The 24,851-nt window shown below is 33.7% G+C and overlaps 1 protein-coding gene across 2 annotated transcripts in view; it reads left to right on the forward strand.

Moving 5' to 3' along the window:
* The window catches only part of RFX3 (regulatory factor X3), a 293,053-nt gene that overhangs the window by 183,914 nt on the left and 84,288 nt on the right, over positions 1-24,851 (forward strand). For both annotated transcript variants that reach the window (XM_053573811.1, XM_053573820.1), the window contains one exon: positions 3,141-3,399. In XM_053573811.1, coding sequence (XP_053429786.1) covers positions 3,141-3,399 — 259 coding nt within the window. The remainder of the gene's footprint in view (positions 1-3,140; positions 3,400-24,851) is intronic.

Genomic DNA, 24,851 nt, shown 5'->3' on the forward strand with positions numbered 1-24,851 from the left:
CAAAGTTACTTAACCTTTTTAAACAAGTTATTCAATATGAGTGTAAAATAGGAATTATAACTGGACCTACCTCATAAAGTTGTGATGAAGATTAAATTAGTTTAATACCTGAATAGTGCTTGTTGCATAGTACATGGTCAGTGAATGTTAGCTATCTTTAGCTACGTTTGTATGTGTTATTTGTGAAATCTACTTACTAATAGGGGGCATACTTAATCATCTTTCTTGGGCTGTGGAAAAAAAGAGGGCACCATGTTCTGCATCTGCCAAGTATTTATTGTAGTGTATCTATTTGTACAACTTAACTGACTATCCTTAAATACCAACATCAGATTGTGTTATTTTAAGCTCAGCTAAATGGAGCTACTGTCATATTCAGAGAGGACATAAATTAAAATGACTTCATTTCTCTTTTTATCATTTGACATCAACCTAGCTATTTCATTTTAGGAAATAAACATGTAAGCCAAAAATAAATAAATAAAAGGGATTTCCAGTTGGGAAATAAAGCAATAGTGGGAAAAATTGTTTATCTGTTTTATCCATATGGAGATTTTTCTGTTGTCACCACAAACTAAAATGTATACATCGATCTGATATGGAATGCTTTCAGAATGCTATCATTATTTTGTTAAAAGTTTATTGTAAATTTCTTTATAAGTATAATTTATAACTGTTTAATACTACCTATTTTAAGACAAACAGAAAAACCTTGGAATGGTTTAGCATAGTTCTTACAATTTAACAAAACAAAGATTTGTGATACAGAAATTTATTAATCTGGCTATTATGTCCAATATATTTTTAAATATTTTTATTTGGTGACTATTTAGTGTGCTTACTATGTACCAGCCAACTGTGTTAGGTATTGAGAGTACTGATGGGACTAAAACATACTTCCATGTCTGGAGATTGTGTGGCCAACGGTTTTCATATGGTGGTCAAGGGTATTGAACTTGTGTAACGATAAGAGAGAATCATGGAAAGAATTTTAAGCAAAGTATTGTTTTCATATTTCCATTTACAAATATTCTCCTGGAAGCAAAGCTGGAAATAGGTTGGAATAGTGCTTGAATAAAAGGAAAATTGATTAGAAGGCAATGACAGGTTGATTATTCCTAATCTGAAAATCCAAAATCCAAAACTCTCCAAAATTTGAAACGTTTTTGGCATCAACATGAGGTAGTGACACCTTTGCTCTCTGACAATGCAGTGTATAGAAACTTTGCCTTGTGCATAAAATTACTAAAAATTTTGTTTAAAATTACATTCAGGCAATTACAAAAGGTATATATGAAACATAAATGAATTTCATGTTCAGACTTGGGTTTTATCCACATGATATCTCATGATGGATATACAAATGTTTCAAATCCAAAAAATGGAGATATCTGAAACACCTCTGTTCCCAGGAATTTTGGATAAAGGATCCTCAGCCTATATAATAGAGAACACTATGAGTTAAGGCAGGGTGTATGAGAATGGAAAGAACTGGAAAATTATTTAGAAAATGGAATTGACAGGAATTAGTGATTCTTGTCACTAAGTGAGGGGAAGGTCAGCAGTGATTTCTGAACCTGAGGATAGTGGTGCTGCCCTCAACTGAGAGGGGGAATATAGTAGAAAGAACAAGGGAAAGAAGGAATCTCATTAGATCTTACATAATTTTACATTTAGAACTTCTCATATATTGTGGGGTTTCCTAGTAGAGATGGTCAGCTAGCTGGTAGAAACCTACATTTTACATGCTTAAAGTATAACTAGAAAGTAAAGAGAACAGTGGTACAATGTGTATAAGATTATTTACTAAGAGCAGGTCTATGGTCATATAGTACTATATGTGGTAGAGATCTGTAGTCTAAATAAAAATAAAAACTAAAAATGGAAATCTTAGAAAAATACCAATATTTATACTGCAACAAAAATGGAGACTCCCAAAAGATTCTTGAGATGTTATGGTAAAAAAAAAAAAAAAAAAAAAAAAAAAAAAAAACAGTGGAAAAGAAATTCCATAGACTAAACTAAGGGACAAGAGAAATTAAGATGGATAGACATTAATACATGCACACCAAACTGTCAAAAATGGCTAGTCCTGGGAGGTAGAGTTGAAAAGAACAGCATAACAACTAGGAATTTAAATTTGGTATTTGACTTTTTAAAACAAAACATATTCTATCTGTGTATTTTTCTAACTTCTTGTGTTAAATGCTTTTAAAGCATTTATTTTTAAAATGCATTTAGCAAATTTTAAAAGCATTTAAAAAATAATTTAAAATTAAAATAAATTATATTAAATGCTTTTAAAGCATTTTAAAATAAAAATTAAGACTGTCAATTGAAAATGAAAAATAAATAAGCTTAATCAGAACAGAAAAAGGGAAAGGGCAACATAGAGCGGTCAACAATGTCATACCACAGATAGGTCAAAAAAGATAAGGAATGACAGGAGCCTTTTACCCTGGTATTTAGATTTGGTCACAAGTGACCTATTAAAAGTAGTTTCAATGAAAGGCTAAGGGGAGAAGCTTGACTGCAGTTGTTGGGAAGTGGAAGGTGAGGACATGAAGAGATGGCACTGTCATCTCACAAAAGAAAAGCTTCAGTGTGGAGGAGGAGAGAGATACTCAGTAGGGATTTAGGACCCAAGGTAAGTAAACTGTTTGCGTAAGTTCCTTGTGGTGGTAAGAGATCCGTGCAAGCTACCTTAGTGGTGGGGGTTTCCTTTGAGCCACCCAGGAATGTGAAGTAGTGTGAGTAGTTGGCTCATCAGATCCTAGTCATTCCTGATTCCAGCTTTTCTAAAACTGGGATTTGTAGGAAGTGTTATAAGCAGTTGAAGGAGTTGCTCAGCAAGATTTATTGGAGGGAAGGGACCTAAGCTTATTTATATATATTGGAGGTAGGCACCAGTAGAGGGCAAAAGCTGTTAATGTACAGAGCTAGTTGAGGTACTTATTAAAGGAATGTACCTTTAATTTGGAAAATAAATCCAACTCTTTCTGGGAATGAAGTTTCATGCAAAATACAAAACTCACCATATTTCAATATATTTTAAATATATTCACATTAGAAAAAAATGTAACAAGATGATATAAATAAGCTAGTTAGTAAATTTCTTCTTTTCTTTTCTTTTTCTAAAGCCGAACAACAACTTACCCTTATACAGAAACACAGATGTACAGCCAAAACACTGGAGGGAATTACTTTGATACTCAAGGGAGTTCCGCACAGGTGACTACTGTGGTCTCATCCCACAGCATGGTGGGTACTGGTGGGATTCAGATGGGCGTCACAGGAGGACAACTGATCAGCAGTTCCGGAGGAACCTATCTCATTGGCAATTCAATGGAGAATTCTGGTCACTCAGTGACACACACAACTCGGGCCTCCCCAGCAACAGTAAGTATTCGAGTTTTTATTTCTTTAATTTAGCTTCTAGGTAACCTCTACTGTGCATTTCCCTGGACAGAGGGAAAAGGACAACACAGACTAGAGTGGGGCAAGTGTGTGCTGAGCAGCTGTAGCTTGGTTAGTTGCAGAATGTAGCGCATGTAGTATTGGGCATAATGAAACAGATACATATGCCTTCTGATTAAGTGAATTAGAAAGTTGTTATTTTTAATGAGAAGTCAGATGTTTTTTATCAGGCTGCTGATTTTAATAAGCATTCTTCCTTTATATTCAGTAAAACACATTTCTACTGAAAGAACTTACTTTTATATTATGCTTCCTTTATGAAATAAGAGCCAAGCAGTAATACAGAGAATAAAATATAATTTAGTCTTAAATTTCCACATCCTCCAACAGTAATATTTATGCTAGCTCATCCCCAGAGAAGTTATGTTGTGTAAGACAGCATTTCCCAAACTTTAGACAGTTAATTTTCGCCATATTCACATACCACCTGTACTATTTACTTAGTATATTTTTTTAAATGGACACACTTTTAAAAGAGAACACCATGGGTAATTTTTGCTAGTACATATCAGAATCATTGCTGAAATATTAAAATGTATTCACCTATGAGCCGTGTATAAAGTGATGGTGGATCTACCAGGGAGACACTTTGGAAAGCAATGTTATAGGCGATCAGATGAAAAATATTTGTATTAGCTCTGACCATAATGATAATGAAAATATTTACATTAGCTCTGACCATAGTGATGACCAAAGTGAAATACACTTACATATTTTAATTTTTAGGTTTTTAAAATGTACTAAGTGTATTGATTTGGGCACACTGTATTTTAATGTGTTGAAGTGATGTCATAGAATTAATCATAGAAAAGTTGTGCAGAATTTGATATTGTTGAACTCTGTAACCTGAACTTCCTATTTTCATCTCAGCCAAGCATATAAGAGAGAGAATGGTCATTTAGAGCCATATAGCTAAAGCAGCAATGGAGTGAATTTTCTATATATTTCACATAAGAGAGTAGGATTTGAATTAAGTGGATGTACCCCTTTCTCATCACCTTACTATATAGTTTGTTCTTGTAATGACATAGAGGTAGATACAAATTTGGGAGAAAATAATATGAGAGGCTTTATATTTCTCATTTTATGGATTTTCTCCAGGATATTCTATGTACTTGGTAAGTACATTGTGTATAGTTTGTGTCTTTGTACATGCATTCGTACTTTCATCATCCAGTGCCTTTTCCCTAATGCATTTTTTTTAAACTTTTTATTTATAATTCACTATTTGTTAGTAATATCAGAACAGATGCCTAGTTGTTTTGAGTGGAACATTCCATTTTGTAATTTTTTCTTTGTGATTATAAAGCATTTCCTATGTGTATTTGTCTCTTGCTTTTAATAATACTGTATAGTACTTCTAAACCTTTTAGTCACACCAAGTATATTTACATAGATCAGAAACTCAAGGGAGTTGTCAATAACATATCATAGCTTCTCTGTATCTCAGTTCCCCTGTCAATAAAAGAAGGGGTTAGACTAAATTATTTCCTAATATTCCTCTTAGCTTTAAAAATCATAATATTTACAAAAGAATTTTAAAATATTCTATATGTAAAAATAACATTATCTTTACCATAAAAGGAAAAGAGGTAGAAAAAAGGTATCAGTGCTTTATATCACTTATAAGAAAGGCTACCTAGAGAGTCATTTTCAGTGAAAGGAAAGTACTTGCCACTTAGCAAGGACTTAGAAAAACAGAAAAGTGGGGCATATATGTCCTTTCCCACTTTCATTTCATCTACTCTCTCTTCATGCTAACAAGCCATCCTTCAAACCCCAGCCCTTTTCTACCTCACCTTCTTTAGGCATTCCTTCATGCCTTCACACTGATTCCTGCTGCCTGAAAATGTAGAAACTACATTTACTAGTTTTATCACTAAATTAACCAAATTGTTTATTCCAGCTCATATAAATGCAGTCGCAAACATTAATAGGGTGTATTTCATAGTTTTATGGGTTTTTTTTCTTTTTTGGTAAGAGATACATTCTGGTTTTAGGTATGAAAGCTGGCATTACTTTTTAAGCTATCCCTTGTATAGATTTGATGTGTGATTTTTACTTTATTAATTGGTAAAATAAACATATAACTGAATTATAACAACTGGGAATAGTTGAAAACTATTTAAAAACAATAATTCATAATATCAACTTTATTATTATTATTATTATTATTATTTTTTTTTTTTGCAGTTTTTGGCTGGGGCTGGGTTTGAACCTGCCAACTCCAGCATATGGGGCTGGCGCCCTACTCCTTTGAACCACAGGCGCTGCCCCATAATATCAACTTTACATATTAATTTCATACTTTAAAACATTTCAGATTTGAAGTTTTTTTTTGTTAAGGATAAAAATTATCTGAAGTTTTCTTTTTTCTTTTTGAGTTTCGATTTTGTTTTATTATGAGGAAATTTTCTTTTTTAACAAAAGGAGTATAAGAGTTAAATAAAAGATAACTTTTTTATGTAAAAATCACAAGGTACCCTCACCAGAGCCCATACTGAAGTGGAGTACCGATCTAAATATACCTCAGCTATAATATAAATTATTATCTTGCATTTATTACCAATAGTATATTTGATTTAGAACCCCCTCAATCTTGCCTAAAGTATTCATCTGCTTGAGTCACAGTGAGGTTGTGATTTGCAATTTATAATCTCACATCTGTTACTAGAGTAAAATTAATGAAGTGTAAGTGCCATGAAACTTATTTAAAATTTTCTAACATCCGCTTCTTCACAAACCTTAAATTTTTGGTTATTTTGACTCCTAGAAATCAAGATTTTTTTTTAAGTAGGTATCATGTAATTAAAAGGAGTTTGCTTGAGTTCATGTATGTGTTTCATTTCTTGTAGAACTATATTGATGATTACATCTGAGCACAATCTTTAATAACCTGATCAAGGTTCATGTTGTTTCTTTCCAAATATTGATCCAGGTTTTGTCATATACTTTCAGTTTTTCTGGCTGCATTTTAATGTTCAACATATAACTTGTTGATACAACTGACTACATAGGAGTAGCCGACACTGTGGCCAGAATTCCTGGCTGGAAATAGCTTTTTAGTACCTTAAAAACTTACAAGTGAGGGGAATGTATAGTTGATGTGAAACTGGTTAAGTTTGTGCACTTGGGTGTGGCATAAAACAAAACACTTGTACTGAGTTCCCAGCTCCAGTTCTCAGAATAATTGCCTTGACTGTCTCTTACATTTGACCTGTATCTATACAGAAATATTTTCATTTAAAATTGCCATGAAGAAAAGTTCACCCCAAGTCAGTTTCTCAAGATATGCTAATGAAAAAAGTTAATTATTTGAAATTGAAGCCTCTACTAAGAAAAATAAGTGATTAACTCTTAAAGCATTTTCTTACTTTATCTAATATTCTACATAAAACCTAAACCATCTTTCTTATATGTAGTACTAGAAGGATCATTGAATCATAAATTAGAATTTTTATTTGAGCACATAATTAAAATAGTTTATTATTAAAAATTGCACACAAACTTTATGTACAACCTGTATTTTATTTTTATAACTTTAAATAATGAAAATTTTTTGTATGAAGATGTTTACATTTTTAACTTATACATTGTAGAATTTTTCCATTTTCAAAGTACATAGAAATGTTAATATTTCTCAAAAGATTATGATTGTAAGAAATTAACTTTTGTTTAATGAGTATATTATGGTACAAACTACCAATATTTGGATACAGTCAAAATACTATTTCTCATTTTATTTACTATGTTCTTTGGTCAATAGAATCCATATGTTAATAAGTTATGTATGTATATAAATGTATACATATGTTTTCACTTACGTATATACGCACACATGTACACATTTAAAACACATTCTTATTGATAATATTAAATAGCAATTTTCAGAAAGATTTTATAGCTTTTCATTGAACCATCATTGGATATGAGTTCAACTAAGTTGTAACTTAAATGTTTTAGATTTTTATTAAATTAATGTTAGTGATCTATTTATGTTAATATTTTAGTAGCACATAGATAGAAGATCTGGCTACATTTAGAACTCTGAATTTATTGTACACCTTCGTTCTAGCTATGTGAATATAACATTTCCCTATTTGTCTCCATTCATCTGGAACTCTTAATTATTCTCTGTACAATCATAACATTTACAGAATTAGAGCATTTTGGAACCTACACAATTTTCATTTGAAGATCAAAAATTTGTGAATGTAGTTAGTGATTTTTTTTTCATGCTCATTGCAATAAGGTTTATCTTATACAAGACTGTGTAACACTTAGGAATTTGCTTTAAGAAGCTTTATTTACTTACTCTTCCATAAAATAATCTTTGTATTATTGTAATTAAATGGTTATTTATATTATTTATGGAGTTTTTAAATAACTAAGTAAGATTATGTTAATCATCTTCAAAACTATGATATGAAAGCTAATTTTAACAACTTTATTTATATACATTTATTAATTACATATTAACAGGCTCATGCTAAAATTAGATCTCACCAAGAAGCACAAGAAAAATGTGTCAAATACTATTGTTTTTATTTCTGCCTCTTTTAATTAATATAAAACATTATAATTTCTTTTAATTATTTAGAGAAAAATTTGAATATCCATCTACTGCTATATAAGTAAAAGTTTGCACTAACTTACATGATTAATGGAAAGTTAAAAATTCATTTCAGAATTATAGATGCTTTTATTTCTTTATTCTTGGTTTTTGCGTGTTTATGAATTTAATGTAAGGGAATGCTTTTCTAAGATGATTAGTATGTTTAGCTTCCCAAAAAATAATTTTGGGGACTTATTCCTTTGCTAGTATACTACCAATGGCCATTTGTTTTGCTTTAAATTTTTTATTAATTTGTTTATATGAATCAATTATACATTCAAAAGGTAGAAGAAAGTGCTCTCTTTTCACCCCTACTCCCCAGTTCTCTTCCTTAAGGCAATCAATGTGACCAAGTTCTTTACATATCATTCTACAAATATACTATGAATGTTCAAGCACAAAAGATATAGATAGCTTTATTTCCCTCTCCCATGTTTTTACAGAAATGATAATAAAAATACCACGTCATGCTTCCCCTCCCAAACAGTATGTTTTAGGGTTTTGTTTTTTATATCAATACTTAAAGGACTTTCTTATATGATGGGAAATCATTGTATTAGAAGAAGCTCAATTGCTTATCTACCTTACCCACGGAAAACAATGTTAAAATAATGATGGATCATTGGTTATGTCTATGTAAAGATAGAAAAGCAATATAGTTCTATTTAATTATTATATGTAAAGGCATATTTGAAAGAAAATAATTTTTCTAAGTTAGAAATGAACATAAATTGTTATAAATCACAGTTCTTATTTTATATTACAAGAATGCCTATTTCTATTTAAAATAATTTTATCCAATTAGTCTCAATGATTAAAACAAAGAAACACTCTCCCCTTATTTTGGCAGAAGCACATACCTCCTTTATGATCTTAGAATTTTCTTTTTTCCTATCTCCCATTTTCCCTAGGCCAACTGGATCTCTCAAATGAAACTCCTGACAGAGTACCATGAATCTTCTGCTTCCTGCACTAAATTGTAAATTGACTGAAGGTTCTGGGACCTCATTTTCAAAGCCCTTAATAAAATGGGACTTAGAGTGACTTGTAGTCTCCACCACTTCATCTGTATTCCATTCAGCTGTCAGTCAGTTCCACACTGTTCCAGCCTTGAAGCTGATAAGATCTGGAGGCAGTAATTTTACCATTAAGACTGTAAGACATTCTACTCCTAGAAATCTTGATAAACTAGGTTAAGACAAACAGAATGACAGAGCCCATCAGTCTCTCCTGCACATAGCCAGTGAGTTCTCCTAAATTTTTAAAGCAAAATACAATAATAAATTATTATATTTTTTAGCTATTCAACTCAAACAACTCAGAACACAAGTATATGATAACATGCCAGAAATTTCATATAAAGTCTAGATTAGGAAGCTTTGATGATGTCTGCAAATTCTACTTATAAATATGAAACTAAGTTATGTCTCAAAGATCCTTATATTTATAAATCAAATTACAAATTAATTTACTAGTTTGAAACTATCATAAATTTTAAAGGAAACCCCCCCCCCACTAACTTAATGCTTCAGTTGTGTATGTAAAGTAATCCAGATAAAATATAAAATGCATTTGGAAGCACATTAAAATACCAGTTTCACATGTGTCAATAGTAAACCTATGAAGTTTTAATAGGTTTTAATAGGTGCCTTCTGCTGGCCCATGCCTTTAATTTAATGGGAGAAAATACAACACAATGCTTATGATCAATTGTGAGTGCTGTAATGAGAGGGGATTTTCCCATGTCCCTTACATATTAGTTCATCTTTAAAAGCGTGTGATTTGATTACCACTTTGTTAGCCCACATAACTACAGTTATGTTTATTGGCCACAGAATTATATGGTTTCTTTTAAAATCTAGCTGTGGCGTCCCAATGTAACTGTTGGTGGCAGTAAATTTCATGGGCTAGGAGTTTTGTACTCTAACCATAGGCAGTTAGAAATAATTTTACACATTCATTTTAAATTTACTTACTGTATGTTTTAGTGACTTTCCCATCTGTCTCATGAGAAAGGAAGATGTGATTTTTAATTGTGCTTTCAAAATTACAGGGAAGATACAATTAGGCAAGAGAAGGAAATAAAATATAAAAATAAAAGGAGGCAACAAGATAAGAAATTATATATAATTGTGTACCTGATAGAAATCATAGAGAATCAAATGAAAAACTATAACAAATAAGACAATTTAGCAGTGTGACAAAGAGTGCAAAATTATTACACAAATCAATAATGTTTCTAGATACAATAGTTAGAAAATACAGCACAAGCAAAGATCTCATTTATAATTGAAACAAAAAATACAGGCAATAAAACGACAATATATGTGTAAGATCCAGCTGCCTAATAGTGTTTTTTCTTTTTTTTTTGTGGAGACAGAGTCTCACTTTATGGCCCTCAGTAGAGTGCCATGGCATCACACAGCTCACAGCAACCTCCAACTCCTGGGCTTATGCGATATTCTTGCCTCGGCCTCCCGAGTAGCTGGGACTACAGGCACCCGCCACAACGCCCGGCTATTTTTTGGTTGCAGTTTGGCCGGGCCGGGTTTGAACCCGCCACCCTGGGTATATGGGGCCGGCGCCTTACTGACTGAGCCACAGGCGCCGCCCGCCTAATAGCGTTTTTAAAGTTTCTGAGGAACACAAAAGGAAATTTGAATAACTAGAATGGCATACCATATTTTCGAATAAGAAATTTCTGGCATTGAATTTTACTGAATTAATTTAAAATATTTCAAAATAATCTCACCAAAATATCAATATATCTTTTTCTTTTATAAGAAAGACTGTTTATATAAATAAACACATGAGAACAGTACAGAAAAATTTTGTAAAAGGAGGGCGGTGCCTGTGGCTCAAGGAGTTAGGGCGCCAGTCCCATATGCCAGAGGTGCTGGGTTCAAACCCAGCCCCGGCCAAAAACCACAAAAAAAAAAAAAAAATTTGTAAAAGGAAAATGATGAAGGGTAGAGTGGGAGGAAATAGCCTTATCAGCTATTAAAACATTACAAAATTATAATAATTTAAACAATTACTTAGGTATATGAATAGACTGGTATATATGGAATAGAGTAGGGAACATGCATACAGGAATATAATATATGATAAAGGTGCTATGCCTGTTAGTAGAGAAGTGGTGGATTATTAGTAAATGATGTTTAGAAATGACTAACCATTTGTAAAAGAAATGCAGACCAACTTGGGCAACATAGCAAGACCCCATTTCTAAAAATTTTTTTAAAAATTATATGTGTGTGTTGGCTCATGCCAGATACCCTTTGAGCCCAGGAGGTTAAGGTTTTAATGAGCTATGAGTGCACCACTGCACTCCATCCTAGGCAATAGAGCAAGACACTCTGTCTCTAAAAAATAAGAAAGAAAATAAAGGAAAATTAGATTGGTTTCATACATTACTCCTTAAACCAAAATTAATTCCACTGGATGGAAGAATGTGTTTTATTGTTCTCTTAGAATGGGAAGAGTGAAATATAATGTGGAAGCTATAAAAAATTCGTGAACTCAATTAATAAAAGTGAAAAAATTCTGTATGACAAAAACCACACTATCTAAAGACAATGGGGGAAAACCAAACTGGCATAAAGTTTTGAGACATCATATTCAAAGGACCAATTTTTTAAAATATATAGACCACTTTTATAAGTCCATCAGAAGTAAAAGACCAAAAATGGAGAAAGTACATGAACAAGTAGTCCAAGGAAAGGAAAGGAAAAATATACTATAAAAGTATACTATAAAATATACTATAAAAGTAAAGACATACTGCTTTTATCTTCCATGTAGGAATTAAATTAGTAAGCCTTGGCAGACATGTAAGGAAACAGGCACTCGCAATCATTAATGAGAATCTAAATTGGCTTATGATTGGAGAGCAATATGGAGGAAATTTTTATCAGGATTGAAAATCTACCTATCTTGTGACCCAGTGAATCTGCTTCTAGAATTGTATCCTACTGATGATACTCTTGTGTATATGAAATGCTACATAGACAATTATATTCACTGTAGAGTTACTTGTAATAAAGGACTGAACATTGCCTAATTATACATCAGCAGGGAAATAGTTAAATACATTTAGTGCACTTGTTCTTTCTGTGGAAATTCACATAGCCTTTAAATAGAATGTGGCAACAGATATGGAAAGAGCTCTAAAACATTTTTAAGTGAAAAAAAGCAAGGGGCAGTTGTGTGTGTGTGTGTGTAAATAGGAACATATTTGTATATTCTCATGTAAGCACAAAGATATCTTCAGAAGGATGCATTAAAAAAAAGGTGGGAGGTGTGAGAATATATTATCTATTCAAAAAAGCAATTCGTTATTTTCAGCAATCTCTGGCAATCTTTTAATGATTATAAAAGTTATCTATTTGGTCAAAATCCCCAAAAGCATGTAGGTCAAACAACCCCTTCTTTGTGTGCCCAGTATTGAGATTATCTATGAGGTGTCACAATTCAAATTAAACCTTGATCCTAGGTTTCAGATAAAGCCCTCCTTTATTAGACTGTGGAAAGGTTAGACAATGAAACCTGGCAGTAAATTCAGTTGAAAATTTTTGAACCATTCTTATTCAATATTTTGGAACAAAAGTGAATGTTTTGTTTCTGTATTCATGTATTTAGAGTCTGGATTATTTTCTTTGGTCACTCGCCCTCTCAAACATTTATTGAGCAGTCACTGTTGACCACGTGCCGTGCTTCTGTGAAAATGAAGGTTTACAATATGGGCTAATGGAGCTAGTCCCTGCACTGAAAGGTACCTAATCCACCAAGCCAAAAAATGGAAATTCACGAATTCTTTTAACTGGTTAGTTTCAACATCTCTCATCACATTATTTTCTTTTCTTTTTTTTTTTTGGCCGGGGCTGGGTTTGAACCCACCACCTCCGGCATATGGGACCGGCGCCCTACTCCTTGAGCCACAGGCGCCACCCTATCACATTATTTTCTAAATCACAAATGTTAATATGCTATAGATTGACTATTTTAGACTCACCAAAAATGTGCTTATCTTCTGATAATATTACTAATGTAAATACAAAACTACCTTAGGGTTGGGTAGCAAAGGAGTGAAAGAGAGGCACAAATCCAAGTAATAATTAGACTGGAAAATCACCCTTATAGTTAGCTGGCACCATCGTAGGCACATCAATTACTTACATTCTCGTAACTAAGTAGTAATTGCAGTCAGACCCTGATAAAGATATAAGATTTTGACCATGTTTTAGTGCAGCAGTCCTCAAACTTAGTGTGAATCTTCTGAAGCATCGATTGAAACACATCACAGGATCTCATCCTTAGGGCTTTTGATTCAGTTAGTGCGGGCAAAGGCTGCATAATTTGCATTTCTAACAAGCACCCAGGTATTACTGAAGATGCTGGGTCCAGGACCACACCTTAGGAAAACTTCTTTTAGTAGTTACACTACACAGACTAATTGTAATGTAAAATTATTCTAGCACTCAGAATAAACTACAAAAGGCAGGGAACATTTGAAAATGCAAGTGTGAGGTTAAATCCTCATACTTTAGCCTAACCCAGTAGATTACTGAAGAGTTTTAACCCCCAGGTGTTTCTGCAGTTAACGCTGCAGAATAATCAAAGAAAGTCCAAAAAGACAGTCTTGACTTCAGCCCACCATCCCAATTTAAACAAACCAAATGCTCCCAGTTTGTACAGGTTTCTTATTCAAATGGCTTTTTCCCTATCAAAATGTTCAGAATAACTTGAGGTAATACAAAATTGCCACAACTTCAGGTTGAGAGCATAAGAACTTAAAATTTTTCTCTATATGTCCTAAGATTACCAGTGAATAGATTATCAGTGAAATGATTTCCAATAATTGAACATTTTTAAGACATAAAACTTCTTTTCTCTAAATGCCTACTTAGTGTATAAGACAAAGATTTTGTCTTTAGCTACTTTATAGTCCAAGAGAACATGAAAATTAAAGTTGGCTAGGTGTGTTTTCTGGGTATCTTAGATAAATTTTAAGGATTAAAAGGAGTGCCTATCCTGAATCTCTCCAACTAAGCTTCTTTCAGCATTGTTAGGGAAGTAATGTACGTACATACTGATTTTCTGTAGCACTTGAATATATACCTTAAAGAGCAGTATCATAGCTAGAACCTTAGCTTGATTGCGAGTGTTTCTGTGTGCATTTGCCAGGCCTCCTGGGTCTAACGATATTCTGTAGATTCTTAAAAGGAGGTATTCATTGAATAGAAGGGAACTAATACTGATATAACCCTTTAGTGCAGGGCATTTAAAATTTTAAAGCCACAGCCTAAATTGAGAAATACTTTTTTAAATTGTGGCCTAGTACTCATACCCACTTACTACATTCAGTATACATCTACGTGCACACATACATGACTGTGTATATGCATGTGTACATGTACATATGACTGAAACCAAAGTTCCATGAAGGGATACTTATCTATACTGTGTGCAATGAACTCTGATTATTTTCTACTCTATTTGAGTTCTTTAATTTTTTTAGAAATGCTGGTGAGGACCTACATAATTCATTTTATAACTCACTAATTGGTTGTATCCTACCATTCTGAAAAGCAGTGCTTTGAGCAAATTAAAGAGGAGGTCAAAGAGAGAACCCCAGTGCGGAGTCTCTATTGTTGAGTTGTATTTTGTTTTGGCATTTCTAACAAGCCCCCAAATGATTCGGATACTGCTATTCTAGGACCACGTTTTGAAAAAAATCTGTTAGTGATTATATACATTAAATACAAAGTGAAAATGTTCTTTCCTTTGTTATTCCTGGTTGAAGAAGTGCTTCCTGTAAGAAATCCCTCTCACTACATACTTCAGGAGCCTGTCATTTCAAACAGGTGAATGAGCAGTGGCTACATGATGATGTCAGCCATCACAGATACCTTTTCTGAACAAAAGCGTCCGAGTAGAGTTCAGAAGAGAAATTGCTCAGAAAGAAATTTCTTATCTTAAGTATTACTTTTTGATTGGATTTCTCTAAGGAATTTATTGTTCCCCTCTTTGCCTCCCCCTTCCCCACCTGTGGAAACAGAAATGCTATTTCTCTGAGAAAACACTGATGAGGTTAACATAGAAATGTGTATTGATAAGAAAATGCAATCATTATATGTTAGGTTAACTGTTTATATGTTTAAAATTTTACTATCCAGTCAAAACCTTTTGCTGCCTTGTAACTTGATCATTTTAAATCATTTCAGGTAATATTTATCAATCTTATTTAAATTCTTTTCTATTAGAAAGTAAATCTTGTTAACAATAAATCATTTAGCAAATTTTAATTTTATAAGCCACCTCTCAGAAGATAGTTTAAGATACATTAAAATTTAAGATATTCCCACTTTATTTATATTCATGTTATATTTGTAGGTAATGAAAATGACTTTGAACGTAAACAGTGATAAACCTTGGATTTCAATCTCATATGTAATTTCAGGAAAGCCCCTCAAACACAGAGCGGCTCAGTTTTCTAATCTGTAAAAAGGAGATAAAATTCCTTGCCTTTTGTATTTTATTCATACAAAGATGCTGTGAAGAATAAATAAGAATTAATGTAAAGAGGCTTTATAAACCATAAGGTATTACTAGTATTTTATTTTCAAATCACTTTAGCAGTTACGGAAAAGAAATAGTTTCTCCCGTGAGACCAATTTTAATTATAGTGGTACTTGACTATATCAGTCTTGACCTTTAGTCTTTAAAAAAAGATTAAGTCTATTTTAGATTCAGGAGAACATGCTTTGACCTATAAAGACAATACATAAGATGATATAATTGTTTTTTTTTTCTCTTTCTATATTGCTAGCATAATGAAAGGCCAATATTTACATTAAGAGGGAACAATTGTCCATGTGTATGATATTCTATTTGGAACATCGCATAGAGGTACCTACATGTGTAGATACCAGGGGAGGCTCTTTTCACCCCATGTAAATCATACAAAAGACTCAGCATCACTTCCCTTCCCTCCATTTCAAACTGAAGTTTACTTTTTGGGCGTTATCAATTGCCCCTAAATGAACCTTGTGCTCCAACCAGTCTTGATTAACTTGTACAAGAAGTATCTATGAGGGGCATAGATTTTACTGAAGATTTTTTAAGGCAAAGCTCTGATGTTTTATTGAAAGGATTTGTTCTATAAAATTTGGAGTCCCTCAAAAGGCTGTACTCAACAACTCAGAAGCCCTCATGTAGCCCCGAGGCCACAGGATCTCCACCCCTGGTTAGCATCACATTCTCTAAAACAAAAGTTGCACAAAGCCTCTCTGCATCACCTTGTTCTCTCCAGTTTGTCCTTTCCTTCTGCCAATGTTTTTTTACCACCAGTCTTTCCAGATCTAGGATCATTCCACTCTCCTCTTAATCTCTCAGCCCTTTGGTGAGCAATTAAGCTTGGTAGAAACTGCAGAACAAAGGTACATCTTGTTAGGAGGATTCTACTTCTTTAGAAGACAGTGGGGAATTATAAATAACAATAAGGACTGATTAATAATAAGGAAAATCTTTTTTCTATTACATTTTCCTCTTTAAAAATATGCACTCCCTTAGAAAAAAATACAAATGGATCCTGTCTTGATCATGGCAATACTGAACACAAGGGCAGTGTTAACTGAACATCTAGATCTCATTTGACCCTTTCTCTTTCCACTGACATCTTTTTCTTCTTGGGTCTTAGGTAGAACTTTTCCCTGAGGTTCCTTTTTGAACACTAATTCATGGTTGAATATAAGCCTAAAGGTGGCTCTAGGTGCTTGGAGACTATCCACTTGTCTTTAATTCCAAAAATAGGCAGCATTAGCATTTTAGTAACTAGAAAAGAATTTTGAGTGAGTTGTAGGCCACATGCTTATCACCCTGTGTTCCTATCCCTAGTCAGGTAATAGGCACCCCTGTCCCTTACAGATTCCTCTTAGAAGGATTACTGTATCTTCCTAAGAGCTTCACTGAGGTCTATTTTTTTTTTCTTCCTAGAAGTGAAATATAGTAGCTCCTTTGCCTTTTCTGAATTTCTAATTCTAATTCCTGAAAAGTTATGGATGATTTCCTTCACTACTGTTGTCTGCCATAAAATGTGCATTCTTGGTGCACTCAGAAGAAATGATGTATTCTGCCTTACAAAATCATTGCATTTTTTTCCCCTTGAATCTACCCCACAAGATTAAGGTTTGCTCATTGCCATGGGTTATAGTTATTGTGATCATGATACTTTGTATATCAGAAGCAAATATTAATTGGCATAATCTCTGGCACTCTAAACTTAGTATTGGGGATCCTTCTGCCCAGACGAAGGCAAGCCATTCCTAGCATTGTGTCTTTTCAGAATTCAGTGTTTGGTTGGGAAAACTGGTCACATCTATATTTACTTAATTCCCCAATTCCTACCTTGTACCCCAATTCCAAATATTGTTTTCTTATACCAACTGTTATTACCTTCTCTTTCTTCACTCAATTTAAGTCATCCACAGCAAATGTCATAGGGGATGGGTCCTTGAACTCCCTAATGAACTCTGATTTTCTCTAAATAACTCTCTCAGCAAGATGCTCCAATCAGATTGATTTTTTTATCATATTCCATAGCACCTCATCATATGGCACATTGTAAAGAGATTATTTCATCTTCCTGCTAATATGTAGTTAGAAATTTGGCATATTAAATGTAGGAAGTTCTCCACATTACCTGACCTTTGGTTCTTCAAACTTTGTAGGCATTCTGTCATGGTCACATTTGAAACTTGAAACCACATATAATTCCTAAGGCTGGAAAATTTTTCATACCTCTTTTTATCATTTATCACTTTTCTGCCCTAGAAACCAGCTACACCACTCTTCCAACATTTTAGCAATCTGTCTAAATCCAATACAGACTCCCCTCTCATCTTTAAAGATGTCTGACTTCCAGCAGTACTAGACAAAGGGTTCCCATCATTGGCTGATAACCAGACTTGGAGAAGATTTCCATTCTACTGGGAATCATATTTTAGCTAGTCAGTCTAGGTGGGGGGTTAATCATCCCAAATATATTGCCAGCAAAGAATCTAGTTTTTCTAAGAAGTCATGCTCTGCTAGTGCCTAGAATGGATATCAGTCATTAGGATCTTACCTCCTATTTCATATGGGTAGTTTCTGAGTCCCACCTACTTCAGTGATCTCACGTAATGCTTTGTAAGCTTATCTTTCCAGACTGAATATCTCACTCATCTCAAGTAAAGCACCTCACTATTTGATCTCAGAGGAGTTGCTATAGCTTCTTATCTAATTGTGAGGCAATAGTCCAGGACCATCATGAACCAGTCTTGACCCCCCAACACCATGTATACTATTAGGTAATCCTGGGTAGGATGTGTACACTCAGTCCCAGGGTGATTATTTAATAGATACATTAGTCACTGTAGCATACTTAAGAGAATTGATATATCAAAAAATAAGCAAAGATATTTTCATAGTCTAAAGCTTCATTAGTTTAAGGAAAAAATGGAAAGTGTTTACCATGCCCACTTTTTAATTGGAAAGAAAATAATTTTTTAATCATAAAAAATTTGGCTTTGTACTATTAAGTAAAGAAGAAAGGTGTTTTAAAAGTGAAAAGAGAATCAAAGAGAAAGGAAGAAATCTGTAGAGAAGAAGGAACAACACTCAAGAAGAGAGACATGATGAGGCCTGGTATTAGTCTGACAGTCAGATTGTCACAGGCCTCTTGTTAATCAGATTACGATACTTTGCAATAGAATTGAAATTTCAATAACAAAATGATCAGTATTCTTAGAATAAAGATTATGCAGCAGAGAAATGAACAGGAAAACATTTTAGAATCTATTCATGTCAATGTGTTTGATATGTGTATTTGAAACGTTCTAATCACACAGTAATGAAATAAAGGCCTTTGTGTTCATTTCACAAAATAAGGCACTACCAGATTTTTGCCTCAGACTCCCACCTTTAGATCTGTAATTCAAAATGGTGTTTGTAGTCATCCTTTTCATTCTTGGTGCTACCTTATTATCAGGCTCTCAGAGACAATTACCATGTCTTCAAAATTATTTTTTCTGTCTACATTCTCTCCCATCCTGCATTATATTCCAAATTAATACATAAAGTACTGCCACATCAGATTAAGTCCTTTCTCAAGACTTCTCAGCAATGGCTCTCATCCTATTTAATTGAAGATCCTAGCCAAGAAATTGCAGTCTGTGCAATTTAGTTTACCTATTCCTACAGGAACCTTACTCTTCAGCCTACTTTACCCTTCCTCAAATCATACATTGTGCCATTTCATCTTGTTTGCTCTAACTGTTGTTCATTCACCTGCTTCTGTGTAGTATCAGAATGCCAGGTATTATTTGTCAGTTCTCTACTAAAGACCCACCTTACCCATGATCTAATTGTAACAGCAAGAAGTAATTTTCCCTTTCCTCCTACACTCTATATTCTAGTAATATTTAATTATTTAATTCATTCTGGTTGCTTTTAATATATACATAGTCTTTCTGTATATAGTTTTTTGTGAGTGAATAGACCCATTGTATCTCTTCTACCAATTAGTGAAGCCATCATGAATTAGAATCTTCTAAGTTCTAACTATCTGGTAATCTAGCTATTTAATCATTTACATTGCCTGAAAATACAGCAGTATCGTATCTTAAATGAGATTAGGAAAATTTCCTCAGACGATATATCATGTTGGACATTTGGGCCAAAAATCTCTTGGATCAGTGAGCCTACTTTTAAGCTAATTTTCCATCTGTCTTACCTGATCATTATCTCTTACTTTAAATATGAGAGTTATGGGTATTGTGGTATAATATCATTTAATCTCTGTATCATTTAATGTCTACCCTATCATTTATATTTTTTTCCCAAGGAATTAATTTAATCTTTAAATGATCTAAAGTAAACTGGAAGCATATGATCTCACCAGTTCACTTCTGTCTCAGTATTTTAGGAATCAATATTGAAGTGCAGCATCTTTTTTCCTGAGATTGGTCAACTCCTAGAAGGTTGAACAAGTATTTTCTTAAATATCTAATCTACAACAGTGGAAAAGTTAGCAAATTAATTTCATCCTTGATAAGCCTGGTAGAAATTTTTTTATTCTAATTCATTAACATTTCATCTAGATTATTTGTATTCTGTTCCTCTGTTCTTCTATCCAGCCCCTCCTTATGTACATCAATAATACCTTTGGAATAGTAGCACTAACTAATCCATAATTTTATAATGTCAAAATGTTGCTCCATTATTACTCTTCTTCCCCATTTTATATTATCCCTCTAACCTTTCTTTTACTCTCACTTTCTCTCTATTGTCATAATATATTCCCATGGATGATGATAATGTCTTCTAACGTATTTGTTTCTGAAAGCTTCTGTTCAACCCACAAACATCTATTGAGCACACTACCACACTTCACTTCTTTCCAGTATTAATCTTACTACTAGTGTAGTTCATTATAGTTAACAAAACACATCTCCTAGCTGTATCTTAAACCAATATTTTTCAATATCCATAAACTTCCCACAAAACCTTAATGACCTTACTTCTTCCCTGACTTCCACATACCAATGTCTAATTCCAAACACTTTTTTATTTTTTATTTTTTATTTTTATTTATTTTTTTTTTTTGGGGTCTTTTCCTGGTTTTGGTATCAGGGTGATGTTTGCTTCATAGAATGTGTTGGGGAAGATTCCTTCTTCCTCAATTTTCTGGAATAATTTCTGCAGTACAGGAATAAGCTCTTCCTTGAAGGTTTGATAGAATTCTGGAGTGAAGCCATCTGGACCAGGGCATTTTTTGGTTGGAAGCTTTTTTATTGTTTCTTTGATCTCAGTGCTTGAAATTGGTCTGTTCAGGAGCTCTATTTCTTCCTGGCTGAGTCTAGGGAGAGGGTGTGATTCCAAATATTGATCCATTTCTTTCACATTGTCAAATTTCTGGGCATAGAGTTTCTGGTAGTATTCAGAGATGATCTCTTGTATCTCTGTGGGATCAGTTGTTATTTCCCCTTTATCATTTCTGATTGAGGTTACTACAGATTTTACTTTTCTATTCCTCGTTAGTCTGGCCAATGGTTTATCTATTTTATTTATTTTTTCAAAAAACCAACTCCTTGTTTCATTAATTTTCTGAATGATTCTTTTGTTTTCAATTTCATTGATCTCTGATTTGATTTTGGATATTTCTTTTCTTCTACTGAGTTTAGGCTTAGCTTGTTCTTCTTTTTCCAATTCCATAAGATCTCTTGTGAGATTCTTGATGTGCTCTCTTTCAGTTTTTCGAATGTAGGCATCTAAAGCGATGAATTTTCCTCTCAAAACTGCTTTTGCAGTATCCCACAGGTTTTGGTAGCTTGTGTCTTCATTGTTGTTATGCTCAAGGAAGTTAATGATTTCCTGTTTTATTTCTTCCTGCACCCATCTGTTATTCAACAGAAGATTGTTTAGTTTCCATGCCTTTGGGTGGGGTCGAGCATTTTTGTTAGAGTTGAGTTCCACCTTTAGTGCCTTATGGTCTGAGAAGATACAAGGTAAAATTTCAATTCTTTTGATTCTGTTGATATTTGTTTTGTGTCCCAGGATATGATCAATTTTGGAGAATGTTCCATGGGGTGATGAGAAGAATGTATATTCTTTATCTTTGGGGTGGAGTGTTCTATATGCGTCTATCAAGCACAGTTGTTCTAGAGTCTCATTTAAGTCTCTTATATCCTTCTTTAATTTCTGTTTAGAGGATCTGTCCAGCTCTGTAAGAGGAGTGTTAAAGTCCCCTGTTATGATGGTATTATCAGATATCATATTGCTCAGACTGAGTAAGGTCTGCTTCAAGAATCTGGGAGCATTTAAATTGGGTGCATAAAATATTTAGAATTGAAATGTCTTCTTGTTGTATTTTTCCCTTGACCAATATAAAGTGACCATCTTTGTCTTTTTTGACTTTAGTTGCTTTAAATCCACATGTGTCTGAAAATAAGATTGCAACTCCTCTTTTCTTCTGAATTCCATTTGCCTGAAAAATTGTCTTCCAACCCTTGACTCGGAGCTTTAATTTGTCTTTTGAAGCCAGGTGTGTTTCTTGCAGACAGCAAATGGATGGCTTGTGTTTTTTAATCCAGTCAGCCAATCTATGTCTCTTCAGTGGGGAATTCAAGCCATTAACATTTATTGAGATAATTGACAAGTGTGGTAGTATTCTATTCGTCTTATTTTGTGAGAGTCCATTGCTTAGTTTTATCTTTTGCATCAGTGTGGAGGTTAGGTTCTGTCCTTTAATTTCTGAGTTCTTACTTTGCTGCTGATCCATTGTGGTGGTCAGTGTGCAGAACAGGTTGAAGTATTTCCTGTAGAGCTGGTCTTGTTGTGGCGAATTTCCTCAATGTTTGTATATCCGCAAATGATTTGATTTCTCCGTCAATTTTGAAGCTTAGCTTAGCAGGGTACAGAATTCTGGGCTGAAAATTGTTCTGTTTAAGTAGATTAAAGGTAGATGACCATTGTCTTCTTGCTTGGAAAGTTTCATTAGAGAAGTCTGCGGTCAATCTGATGGATTTGCCCCTGTAGGTCAACTGGCGCTTACTCCTGGCAGCTTGCAGAATCTTTTCTTTGGTCTTGACTTTGGACAGGTTCATGACAATGTGTCTTGGAGAAGCTCGGTTAGAGTTGAGGCGACCTGGGGTCCGATATCCCTCTGAAAGCAGTGTGTCAGAATCTTTGGTGATATTTGGGAAATTTTCTTTTATAATATTCTCTAGTATGGCTTCCATTCCTCTGGGGCATTCTTCTTCCCCTTCTGGAATTCCTATAACTCGTATGTTGGAACGCTTCATAAAGTCCCATAATTCTGACAGTGAACGTTCTGCTTTCTCTCTCTTCTTTTCTGCCTCTTTTACTATCTGAGTTATCTCAAAAACTTTGTCTTCTACCTCTGAAATTCTTTCTTCTGCATGGTCTAACCTGTTGCTGATACTTTCCATTGCATCTTTAAGTTCCCTGATTGACTGTTTCATTTCCTTCAGCTCTGCTATATCCTTTTTATATTCTTCATATCGTTCATCTCTTATTTGATTCTGTTTTTGAATTTCCTTTTGGTTATTTTCCACTTTATTAACAGTTTCCTTCATTGTTTCCATCATTTCCTTCATTGTTTTCAACATGTGTATTCTAAATTCCCTTTCTGTCATTCCTAACATTTCTGTATAGGTGGAATCCTCTGCAGTAGCTACCTCATGGTCCCTTGGCGGGGTAGTTCTGGACTGGTTCTTCATGTTGCCTGGAGTTTTCTGCTGGTTCTTCCTCATGGGTGATTTCTTTTATCTGTTTACTTGCCCTAATTTTCCTTTCAATTCCTCTTGCTCTTTAAGTTCTTGTGCCTGTGGATGAGCAGAAGCTTTCCCAGGGAAGTGCTTGTCGCTGGAATCACTGCTGAAGTCCCAAACACTTTTTTATTTTTTTTTATTTTTTTCCCAGTCTTTCTTAAACCATTCCCATAGACCATACCCTACAACCTGGATTCCTTGCCATTTCCCATATATGGGCACACCCTGTGCTTCTTTGCCTCCTTGGCTTGATTGAGTTTATTTTTCCTCCCTGAAACTCATTGAAACCCTTCTATCTTTTAAAGCATGGATTCTGAATTTGGGCAGTTTATGAACTCTTGACAAAGTGAATGTAAATTTTGTAGGTGTTCTTAAACACATTTTTTTCCAAGTGGGGGTTCCTGCACATTACCCTATATGTGATAAGTACACATTCACTGTGTAATAAATACCTCATCCTTTAAGCACAATAATCTGTCATGGGATTAGTTTAAGGAATAAAAAAATGTAATTGGGGCTATCATCACTTCATAAGATTAGAATTCCCTTCAATGTTATAGGTTTGTTTTTTAATGAATATGATAAATACATGTTAAGTTTTTTTCTGTGCTTCTCAAAAGTTTTAATTAGTGGGAGGCAACTGAATTTTGTGGTTATCCTTTTGGTCTAATTAATGAGCCTCAAAGCAATTATAGGTATTTGAAAGCCTGTGGGTTTCCAAGTAGGTTCCAACATGCAAGCTTAAAGGCTAGTTGTCTTCCTTTTAGAAACGTTCAGTTTTCATTTCTTGATTGTTTTATCATTCCATGTTTCCTCCTTTCTCTTCCCTGGGGTCTACAAATTCAGCAGAGGCCTAAATTAATTAGGTAGATTACTCAAGCTAAAAGAAATAGTTTGCTATTTGTATTACAAAAATGACACAAAGAAGAACCCAAATTTTGCAGGTCCAAGGCATTTTAGAAAGTAAGTATGTCTGTCACTGGGAAATCCAGTTTGACACACACACTTTGTTGCTCCTTTCCAAAGCTCTTCAAAAACAGCAGAAATTAGAAGTCTGTTTCCTAACAGCCTGGACATCTAAGACCACCCAGATTTCTATTAAAGAGTAACAACTTTAGTAATAGAATCAGATCTCTAACTTTTTTTCCAGAAAAAGAAGTGCTGGTTTTTCTAACATAAAATTACTTCTTAACAAATCCAGAGTATGGGCTTCATCAGTGTTGCTCAGCAATTAATGTTTCTCGTAATTTTTACTGTTTATTTAAATCTATGATATAAATTTTAGACCATTTTATTTTTATTTAGTACACTGAATTCTTACTTCAAATTCTCCATGCGCAAACTTTAAAGAAAATTCAGGCATTTTAGCAAATTAGAGTTATGAGCAAATTCTTCTTTAGAAGTGATTTATAGTTACATGAATATGT

The sequence above is a fragment of the Nycticebus coucang genome, chromosome 2, assembly GCF_027406575.1.
Source record: "Nycticebus coucang isolate mNycCou1 chromosome 2, mNycCou1.pri, whole genome shotgun sequence".
Lineage (NCBI taxonomy): Eukaryota > Metazoa > Chordata > Mammalia > Primates > Lorisidae > Nycticebus > Nycticebus coucang.